The sequence below is a fragment of the Phycodurus eques genome, chromosome 14 (genome assembly GCF_024500275.1).
Source record: "Phycodurus eques isolate BA_2022a chromosome 14, UOR_Pequ_1.1, whole genome shotgun sequence".
Classification (NCBI taxonomy): Eukaryota; Metazoa; Chordata; class Actinopteri; order Syngnathiformes; family Syngnathidae; genus Phycodurus; species Phycodurus eques.
Window position 1 is genome coordinate 3965722 of NC_084538.1, and position 11045 is coordinate 3976766.

General features: G+C 43.1%; 1 protein-coding gene and 1 long non-coding RNA gene across 5 annotated transcripts; both read right to left on the reverse strand.

Annotated features, from left to right (window-relative positions):
• Positions 1-500: 500 nt before the first annotated feature.
• LOC133413243 (glycosyltransferase family 92 protein F59C6.8-like) lies at positions 501-5218 on the reverse strand. 4 transcript variants are annotated; one of them, XM_061697352.1, is made up of 6 exons: positions 5131-5163; positions 4388-4637; positions 3662-4282; positions 2674-3004; positions 1958-2133; positions 501-1361 (listed from the first exon to the last, which is right to left on the reverse strand). In XM_061697352.1, exons 3-6 carry the CDS (start codon positions 4267-4269, stop codon positions 1154-1156), a joined length of 1323 nt encoding a protein of 440 aa, XP_061553336.1. In that variant the 5' UTR covers positions 4270-4282; positions 4388-4637; positions 5131-5163; the 3' UTR covers positions 501-1153. The 4 variants fall into 4 exon arrangements, with proteins under 4 accessions (XP_061553336.1, XP_061553337.1, XP_061553334.1 ...); XM_061697353.1 differs by having other exon boundaries at positions 3662-4287; XM_061697350.1 differs by lacking the exon at positions 4388-4637 and having other exon boundaries at positions 3662-4287; positions 5131-5218.
• A 2000-nt stretch (positions 5219-7218) lies between these two features.
• Positions 7219-10016, reverse strand: LOC133413137 (uncharacterized). The gene is made up of 3 exons (XR_009769835.1): positions 9940-10016; positions 9780-9837; positions 7219-9651 (listed from the first exon to the last, which is right to left on the reverse strand). It is a non-coding gene; the product is annotated as an uncharacterized LOC133413137 (long non-coding RNA).
• Between the last annotated feature and the right edge of the window lie 1029 nt (positions 10017-11045).

An 11045-nucleotide genomic window follows, 5' to 3' on the forward strand; every position in this document is an offset into this window, starting at 1 on the left:
AAGATGAGCCATCTACCAATAGGAGCTCTCCTTTTTCGAAAGGCCGATCTTTCAGGTCTCTTCTGCTTTGGGCCGTCGTTTCTGCCAACTCTTGCCAATCATGTTTTATTTCACCAAAAGCTTTTTCTGCTTTATCACTCCACTTTACGGGTGGATTTAATGTAATGTTTGTTAACCCAGCTGCGAATTGCGTCTTCTCAACCTGCACGGAGAGCATTCTTCAACTGCTGTTGAAATGGCTCATTGGCATCTCCATCCTCCTGCAGGCTGCTGTGAGTCTTGAATACAGTTGTCATTCTTACTCTGTGTTCCTCAAAAGGCTCATCATCCTTTTGTTTTATTACTCTTCCTATTTCCGTGCAATTTGCTCTCTGTCTTAATTAATCCTCGCACCCGGTGTCCCAATTTTACCTGCCTTGTCTGTCAATGTGAAGAACAAAGTTGCTTACAAAGCAAAACTGTTTTATGTAACAAACATGCATGCAATACAGTTGGCAGCACTATTCGTATTTGAGAGCACTTAACAAAGTTTGCACCCCAAACACATTTTTTTACTTAAGCTAGCGCAGTGAAGTAGGCCTCCGTCTTTTCCCCCATTTCATGTCTTTATTGAACATATACAAAAACAAATCAACACCATATAAGGTTATAAGTCAAAGAAAATAAATGTTCCAGTGTACATGTTCAATAGTGTGATGAAGTCAAAACAAAAATGATCACCTCCTAGCCCTAATTATGAGTACAGATATGACTTAATAGTAATGAAATATAGGAAGCTAAACACTATATACATTTGTGCTCTTGGTATCCAATAATGTAAAAGGTCCATGTAATCACATTCAAGGTAACAAAGCCAACTGCTTCCTCATCACTTTTTTTTTTTTTTTTTAAATACTCATATAACTAGCAGTTTTTGAAGTACACCTGTTGCTCTGAAATTCTAACAACTATATCCAGTTTCAAACAGATTCTGAGTACAGAATTCCGATCCGGTATGGAATTCTTTGGATGAACGTTCGTATTTGTTTGGCAAAGGTTTAAGCCGGATGTCCTCGCTTGGGACCGGCCTACAGTTTGCACTGGCTTGGGGCTGGTTTTTGATTGATGAGGTTTTGTAATTGTCATTTATTGTGATGCACCTCGAACTCGTGAATTACGTTTTAATCAGCCCCGCTCTCTTCAAACTATATTCCAAGTTGGGGATCAGTTTTTTCTGGAAGTCCCACAGTCTCCGGTCCACAGTGAAGTGCGGGGAGGGCGGATCATCGCGGATGTGAATGATCCGACACACATTCGGTGGGACATAATAGGTTGTCCCGAATTTATTATTCGTCTGGTGCACCGAGGTCTCTTTCACCAACCTGAAAAAGGAAAAGTGAAAGAATGTTTGCCCATCAAAATGGAAAATTTGATCACATTTCAGGTACGTCTGTGATACAAAAATATGAACACCCCACAGGGGTTGGGGGGGGAAGATTTTTTCCAGTTTGTTGTATTGTTAAGTGTATCTGATTGTTGTTACTTTTTTTATTTACACATTCAGAATACAGTTTTGCTGGCGCGTCAAGCGCCTAATGCGTTGTGGGTTAATTATTCATACCGAAGTGTGCGTTCATAAACGGCCATACAATAAGGACTGACTCACTGAAGGATTTACAACACTTAGCTTAGATAATATTTACAATAAAAAGTGAAACTTTCAACTTCGTTGGAGCCCGGACCGAGCTGGTCCACCGTGCTGCACGGCTGACGCCACCTAAGTGCTTCTCCCCCGTCAATCACCCACAGCTTTGCTAGTTATAAACAGTTGTGTCATTTTGTCACCTTTTCTCGCGCTTTGCAACAAAATTCCGATGGTGGAAGAAATGGTATGCGCGCCCAATATACATGCACAAATACCGGGGCAAATTTCATATTAGTTTGTGAAACGGCGCCCGTTGTGGTCTGCGGGGCGTACCTTGGCCGAATGATGCTCTTGCCGAGGCTGCGATTAAGTCCGTTTGGCTTCAACGAGTAGATGTGCCGCAAGATATTAATTCCCGGCACGCCTTCCCACTGAGGTAGTTGGAACGTACCATTGGGCTCCACCATCGTTGTGGGAAATCTGTGGGCTTCGATGTGAAACTCACTCACCTGGAGGATACACAAGATCAAGTGTGTACGTGTCGCTACTGTCACGATCAAATTCGAGGTCACACTAATAGTGGAAAAAGTTTTCCGATGATTTATCTTGATTTAATGATTTAGCACACGAAGCTCATCGAAAGAAAACTCTGGACTGCAAGTCTACCGGCCAGCACCGGCTTAGCGCCGCTCACCGCTTTTATGTAGCTACGCTACAGCATCTCACTGTACATCACTATGAAAAATGATTGTGAATGAAATATTTTAGACCTCAGTTGAGTTTTCTCGTTGCACTTTGGTTCGGACAATCCGCGTCAGGTTGTGCTCCGCTCATCTAAGTAGTCTGTTCGCGTCGCTCTCGGATCTGTTCGCGTGTCAACATTTTTGTTGTCGATGTTTTAGGTTTTACAATCGATTACGCTCGCTGTGAATGAAAGTCTCGGTTTATCGCCAGTGCTGGGTTGTACGCTTCGGGGCCCCACTGTCGCCAATACGTATCGTTACAGGTACGTCGACGCCAAACCGGCTTGAGTATCCAAAATACCGTACGTCGGGATGCTGCCGTTGGAGCTCGCTCATCATAGACATCAGGTCATCGTGCCGATACGGCATGATGATCTCGTCCTGGTCGTTGACCATGATGTACCGTGACCGCTCCATGGACCTGTAGAGGCAGTCGTTCAGCGCGACTACCTGACCGAAGTACTCCAGGTCACCTACGCCGTTTGAGAATCTCCAGGCGCTAGCGGGTTTCAGATGCCTGTCGATAGGCCAAGGAATGATCTCCACGAAGCCTTCCTGGCTGTAGCTGCGCAGTAGGCGGGCGAGTTCCGGACCGATGCTGAAGTTGTAGACCACCACCTTGTCCACGCCGAGCAGCCTGAGGGAGTAGACATGTCCGGACAGTCTAAATAGACTTTGGGGACTTGAGTAGAGACCAAAACCTTTGAGTGGTGGTGACCGAGTTGAGACCAAGGATAGTCAAATACCAAACATTTTTTCATGAAGTCGAAAGTCGGTTTATTCAAGTCGGTCAAGGCCACACGCGATAATCCTATCATATTCCAAATGTAATGTCCTTTTCATTCAAAACAACAAAAATTGGATTGTAATAAAATGCTGGTTCCATTTTGAGATAAACGAAACAAAACATGAGCCCCTGTCACAAATCCGAAAGGAACATACCAGGAGGGGGTTAAGAACACATTTCTTTTTCAATACAAACACAAGAAAGGAAATATACACAGTTTTGGGGTTTCACACTTTGTGTGCCCGCGCGTGCTTTCGTGTTTCTAACGAGCGCTGAGACCAAGATTGGAGGGATGAGACCGTGACTAAATGTAGTGAATCATAGCACAATTGTACTGATTGTAATCCTCGTCCATCATGTTGTGCTTTTAGTGTGTTTGATCAGAATTTCAGTGAATTGCATCGTATTGGAATTGGAGCGCGTCGTAATTGTTTTGAACGCTATCGCGTCGTAACGGAGCGAACCCAACCGCCGAGGCCCCGAGACCCCCAGACGAGAAATGCTGACCTGTACGTTTCCAGGGTCTGCGCCATCTGTAGGGCGTTGTTGTAGTTTCCAAACAGGACGGACATGCACACTGTAAAGTTGTACGGCAGCCTTCTCTCTTCCTGTCCCGCCTCCTTCCAGTTCCTGATAGGCAGCCACATCAGGTTCCCCACGTCGGTGTGGTTTTCGGGCGCCACCAGAGCCACGTGCGACCATCGGCAGCCCACCGATGCCTGACACAGGACGGAGGTGGCGCCGTAGGGGAAACCAAAGTGATCCCGATGCACTAGAACCCTGGCCGGGCTCTCGGCGGAAACGCAGCCCTGGCAGCACGAGACGCAATTCAGCTTCTGCACCGAGTCCCTCTTGAAGATGGCGATGATGCGCACCTCCTCGCCGCGCTCTCTCCCGTCCGCGTAGGCCGACACCAGCAGGTGCTCGGTGCCGTTCAGACGGGTGATGGTCTCCTCGCTCACCCGCCCGGGGCACGCGGCGGGAGGCCGTGTGACCGCGTGGAGGTGCAACGGACCAGTCCTCACCTCGCTCATCCAGAAGAACAAGATGACGACGGCCGAGGTGGCCATGCCCAAGACGCACAATTTGCTTTTCAAGATTATGCGCGTCGACATCCTTTTGAGCAGCCTAAGCTGAGGCACAAATAGGAAACAGTCAGACCCCTTCGGCCAGGGTCGGGCAACCTACAGGCCCGTGGGCCAATCATCACACAGTATGTCACACGAGACGTACGGCCGAGATCTGACTTTGTGGCGCTGACGTATTACAGAGCTGTGTTCGCTCCCTCACTGGGGTCACGGGCGCGCTGGAGCCTATCCCGGGCGACTCTGGACGACACCCTGAACCGGTCGCCAGCCAATCATAGACAACCAACCGTTCACCCTCGCATCCGCACCGACGGGCAGTTTCGAGTCTTCAATTAGCCCAGTATGCATGTTTGTGGAGTGCGGGAGGAAACCCACGCAGTCGCCCACTGTGCCACCTATCATAATAATTATCATCATCATCATTCATTGAATTATAGGCGCCTTTCAGGGCACCCAAGATTACTGTGCCAACTTAGTTATAAGAAATCATATAATACAATTAAAAACAACAGTACATAAAACATCCGTTAAAAATGGCAAGTGTTAAAGTAGGAATAAATACTTTATTAACAAATAAAGATATTGGTTTTCATTACTCAAGTGCTGAGTATTTCGTAACTTCTAAATATATATAAAATGGGTCAATGTGCCCCCTCCCGAAAAAAAGATGCAGTGTTCTGTTAGTTTAACACATTTATACCGTTCACTTTTTGGTATCACCAAAATCGCCCAAAAAAACCAAAAACCTTTGAGCTGGGCTCCCACTTTTGTTCCCGTCTTTGCAAGCATACTTTTTCCATGATGTTGCGAAAATGATACAAGAGTGTTAAATGCATATCGGATTCATTCTCTTGTTAAAAGGTTCACCAACAAGTGTGCGGGACTTACCGACTGTCCGTCAAGTTGTAATTAAAGCACGATGCCAAATGAAGCCCAAAAGAGCCCGGAAATAGGTCGCATCAATTTCAAAGTACAATTGCTGACCATTTCCGGTTTATAGCGCTTTTAATCCTTTATGATCCTCTGATGCATTTGCGTTTGAGTCATTTGTGATGTTTTTGAGTTGTTTGAGGTGTCTCATAATAAGATGAAGGGGGGAAAAAAAAAAAAAGTTTCTTGTTCTTAACATAAAATGACGCAGTCACATTGTCCGCTTCTCTGAAAGAGACCCCTAAAAATCGTCATGCAGGCTTCAAAACAAACTTTTTCTGATGCTCATTTTTGCAGAAACTGTAGGTTAAACTCGTTCAGTGACGTCAGAAATGGTTGTATGACTCAAAGCACACGCTCTCCGAGTGTATGTATCACTTTTTGACCAGTAGGTGTCACTGGAGCCCACTTTTTTTTGGTCCCACCTCTGCGTTTCCCAACCTTTGCTGGGGCGAATCTCGATAAATTTGATAAATTTAGATAAAAAAATCTAACAGCTCACCATCAATCAAAATTGTCAAACAAAAATAATATATATATATATATATATATATATATATATATATATATACAGTATGCTGAAATATGGATGATCTTGTCTGAATTTTATCACAAACGTGCTGACGCAGTGTGAAATCTGGGCCAAGGTTAAGTCGAAGTACAAGTTGGGACAACGTGTAAAATGTCAATAAAAACAGAATACAATGATTTGCAAATCATTTTCAATTTAAGTGCTGAATGTATGCAGGAGGTTACATATACCGGATTACAGTTTGTTCATGTTAACTGTTTATTTACCTGGGAGAGATGACTATTGAAGTGTTTTACTCTCATCGTTAAAAAATACTATTTCAACGTTGTTAAATGTGTTCTTTTTTATGACTAACTGTAAATTTACCTGCAAGGGATGACTATTTAATTATTATAAAATACTGTGATATACTGGTGTAAATTAACTGTAAATTATACGGCAATTCATTTTAGTTGTTTAGGTTTCAAGTTAGGGTTTTAAGCCTGGGTTAGGATTTCAAATTAAGGTTTCACATTAGTTTTAAAATTAGGGCTTGAAGGCCTGGGTTAAGCTGTCATGTTAAGGTTTCAAAGTAGGGTTTACAACATTGCACTTTTCCGTGGAAACAGGCCAACAAAATGAAGAATCCCACTCGTTTTGTAAGCAGTATTTGTGAAATCGATTTAGTGCCTAGTTGTGTAAACGGTATCGTCTGCATTTCAAAATATGTTTTTTGTTGTTGTTTTTTTTTAAGCAAATCCACGGCGAAGCAGCCAACTCGCAGTGCTTGTTTTTCTTTCTTTCTTTGTGTGTGCGTGGTTCAAAAACATCGTGGAGAAAAAAGACAAATATGCTAACTGGCTTCCTGCGAAACACGTGGGCGGCAACGAGGCTGTCAGCGGCTAATTAGCTTTAGCGTGGCTCTTTCGCTGAAAGCCACCTCCGTCTTCTTAACAAGCGTGACCAAGAAATGGGCTTACGAGCCTCAAAAAGGTTAGTTTAGGTTCCATTCGGGACGCTTGCCAAACACCCATCCCGTGCTTTTTGTGCTAACCCAAACTAACAGTTTTTGTGATTTTTGTTTTTGCGGCCGTCTTCTCGGCCTTTCGGAGTCTTATCTATTTATTCGCTTCACCCTTGCAACGTAGGGAGCGGAGCCTCCCTATTTGTGTCTCTGGTCGTTGTGTCGTCTGTTTGTGGTTTTCCACCAACCGGCTCAGGAACTTTTCATTCCTGGGAGCAAAGAAAGGTTCATGTATTTATGTGTGTAACTTGGAACTACGTATGTCACATTGTAAACTTTGTACTGTATATGAATTTGCTTTTATTTTTGCTTTGTCTTACTCTGTTGTCCGCAGCCAGGTTGGCATTGCAAATCCCTTATCTTAAACGGGATAAATAAATATAAATTTAATGCAACAGGTTGAAGTATTTGGTGTCTGTAAATGTGTTTGTATGACCGATTTTTGAATAAAAGAAAATAACACATTGTACATTGCATTTTTTTTTTTTATTGGTGCACTTACAAACATACAAACCAAGCAGACAGAAAGCCTGGGTTCCTTTACTTCCAGAAATGGCGGCTCTGGGAAATGTGAAAAGTTAAGATGTGACTCTGACAGACGTATGTATCAACCAATCAGCATTCATCAGCACATCTCGCCCCCCCCCCCTCAAGAGTTCCTGGTAGGCGGAACTTCACATGACCAATTCGGAGCACGGGATAGCTGACTTACTGTGTATTTTATGCTAACAAGCATGTTCCCCATTCACCCGAGCGAGGAGGAAGTGCTTTTACCCGCGTTGCAAAGTGCGTACGTAGGTTGCGCATATACCACATTGATAACAGAGAGGGTAACGTTATTATTATTATTTTTTTAAATATCTGAATGTAGAAAAAATGGGCAAAAAGGGGAGTCTTTTCATCCAGGACAAAAGGACAGGTGCTTGACCACCACTTGGGGTCTGTGTATGCACGTGCCTTATTCCGCGAGCGGCTTGTAAAACTTGTCCAGACACTATCACACATGATCTACTATAGTACACACATGTGCCGTTTTGCTCCACAGCATAAATAAATGCAATCTCAAAGCACGCCGATGACTCATTTGAATCGGCGGAAGGCGGCCGACGCTCCGATCTTTCAATTCACTGCTGGCTTACCGAGCAGGATCGAGATCAATTGATCACTTTTACTCGGAAGGGAAACAGAGAGAGAGAGAGAGGCCATACAGTAAGAGAAGATCATAATCTACAGCGAGCGAGAGTGTGCGCGATGGGGCAACACATCGATGTGTTACGATATACCGTTGCTGTCCAATGTCCAAATAAGAACCACTTTATGATGATGCGTTTGACAGCTTTTAATCATCGTGTGGTGTGTTTTCGAGGCTGCATTTACGCCGCGTGGTTCCAATTTTTGGGATAAACCAAATGGCAGTGTAAAGAGGAAAAGAAAGACAGAAGTGGGATCAGGTTTACGATTTCAGGGTCAGGGTTTCAAATTAGTTTTTGAAATCTGGGTTTCGATTTTAAGTTCTGGTTTCAGAATTAGTGTTTCAAACCAAGGTTAGGGTTTCTTGCTCCTGCAAAACATGACATCGGTGAGCATATGTTTGCTGATGATGTTCATGTTGGCTAAGTTTGCGTCGCCCCTGCAAATCTTCGGGGTGAATAGAATTACACATGAAATATAAAAACCTTGCTTTCTCTTTAGGGGGCGGAAAAAAAGATCAAAATGTTCAAAAGAAGAAAAGGTATTGATCGACATCACAGCGTGTTTTTCCTTACGCGTATCTTGCTCAGCAGCTTAAAAACAAGTCGTGCGAGGATCAATACGAGTAATGGGGAAACACAGCCATGATCAATTATGAATATTGCTTGTGTTTGACAATGTCAATGAGGCCATAATTAGCCTTTGCTACCTGCGGCCCACCAGATGCCTTACAACATCCATCACGGTGAAGACTCACGACTATGGCTGTGAAGGAAAATCGGCTAGCTCGGCTCAATCGACCATAAAAATTGGCCTACGCAAAATGTTTTGCTTCGAGGCAATAAAACGTAAAATAATAATAAAATAAAAGCATTATTTGCGCTTCCCGGAACCAATATGCGCCGCCCGGACCTGTTTGGCCATTGTCCTTGTTTACCGCACGGACATTTGTTGCAGATGCATGCAGTTTTGCCCAGTGTAAACGACAGGAGCGTCTGTAAGTGATTTTAAGACATTTTTAAATGTGTAACGCACAAATAACATTATGTATAAGTGATCTGAATGGGAATTTTTTATTTTTGTCTCCCCCCTAATATGGTCATCGGTAGCGTGCTAATGCTTATCGCGAATGCTAACCGCCAGCGCGCTAAAGCTAATCACGAATGCTAATCATTTAGCAAAAACTTATTATGCGTCAAATTTTTTACAGAGTTTATACCATAAACTGAGGACCAACGTATGTAGTTTAAGGATAGAATTTCAGCCCTCATAAATGAGAATAAAGCGCATGTTAGGATTTAAAAGAAAAAAGGGTGTGTGGGGGCAATTATTCAAGTACTGGACGAAATATCTATCTATCTATCTATACAGTAAAATATTGCCATTTTGCTCACTTTCTCATGAAAAGCACTGGTATTGATGGATACAGAATTCCCCCAGTTGTCCGGTTTTCCGTGCAGGCTCAGTGTTTACTGACCTTAATTGAACCAAGGCACATACAGACTTAAATGTCTTTTTTTTTTTTTTTTTTTTTTTTGTGAGTAGTGTATGTCTTTACAAAGTACAATATCATAGAGTACCATTTTCCTTCATTTAAAAAGACAGAATTTTGTTGTTGTTGGGTATTTTACATGAGAAAATTTTTTCGACTGACCAGTTTCAAGGATGTGAAAGTAGGGTTTTGCGCCACGGCAGGGTTGGGAACCGACTTCTTGCTCTTTCCTCGCGTCGTCCCCGTTCAGCTCCTCGAGAGCTGCAGCAGCATAATCGAGAGTTGTATGGATCGCACAGGGAGCATTGATTTCCTTCCACCGCTCTGTAACTCCCCCCTCCATTATGCTCCCCTGTTTTTCCAGCGCCTCGCTGCCATCTGACACTCACCCGTCTTCTTCACATGTTTGGGCTACTTGAATAGGTCTGTCCTCTTTTTCGTAAACACCTGGGGGAAAATGTGCAATGGTCCGAAGAAACCAATGTTAAACTTTTTGGACATAATTCCAAAAGGTTGAATAATATAATAAATTCGATTTTGCATTCTGACCCTCAATTATGATCTCGAGCTGCGGGTCGTGACCGAAAGAACAAGATCACGGATACTTGCGGCCGAAGTGAGTTTCCTCCGCAGGGTTTCCGGGCTCTCCTATAAAAAAAACAAAAAACGGGGTGAGTCGAGCCGCTGCTCTTCCGCAGCGAGAGGAGCCAGATGAGGTGGCCCGGGCATCTGGTTAGGATGCCCCCTGTATTACAAATTCATTCTATTAAAATTACTGTGCTTGTTTTATCACAAAATATTTCAAATTTATTTGACTTTCCTCCATTTGTTCTCCTTTTTTCTTAAAAATACGAGTTCACTATTTCAGAAGCATATTTTCAGAACTTTGTTGTTGGGAAAAGTTTTGCTCATAACATTGTGACTCTTTTTGACCAATGACTCTTTTTCACACAGTAATATTGCACATACACAGACCTTTGTCATTGTCCCTCGTCATATTTCAACATGATTCTTGTGAAATCACAACTTTTTCAGGAACTGAAACCACATCTTAGTCATCGTGCAATAGTATGCTAATTCAAAACTCTCCTATTACAATTTTACAAAAATAATTTTCCGATCACTTTCTTCTTGGAAGAAACTTTGCAAATAAGGAAACTACTTTATCTCATTAATATTACACATTTATTCCTGTAAATAAAGTTTTTTTTTTTTTTCAAGTAAGAGTCCAACTTTTCCTCATTATATTTCAGCGTTTTTTATTTTATTTTATTTTATTATTATTTTTTTTTCCTAGCTTCGTCACAGCTCTCCGTCTCATCTTTGACATGTTCCGACAGCCGTTGTGAAAAAAGCCTTCATCCTGGCAGTGTCACACGGGCTTACTGAGGAAAAACTATTCGGCTTTTTGTGCAGCGGCGACGTCTCTCTGACGTTATCCTGTTGGTCTCAGCGAGGGAGATTTACGAGCTGCGGGAATCGAGAACAGCGAAAGCTTTCCGCCGTGCGTCAGCACTCTGAAGGAGCAGCAGTAGTGTACCCAAAGTGGACCTTCAGTGAACGCCCTACCCTTTCATCACCCGCTAATAGCTGGGATAACAACTAAGTGCAGACTGAAAGAGCGAGAAGAAGATGAAGAAATGTGCGGTTTGGCG

Coding starts and splice junctions, on each gene's coding strand:
- LOC133413243 (XM_061697350.1), bottom strand. CDS start 4,269: ATGTCGACGCGCATAATCTTGAAAAGCAAATTGTGCGTCTTGGGCATG. Junction 3,005..3,661: donor CAGACCCTGGAAACGTACAG/GTCAGCATTTCT, acceptor CTACTCCCTCAG/GCTGCTCGGCGTGGACAAGG. Junction 1,362..1,957: donor AAGAGCATCATTCGGCCAAG/GTACGCCCCGCA, acceptor TTCCTTTTTCAG/GTTGGTGAAAGAGACCTCGG.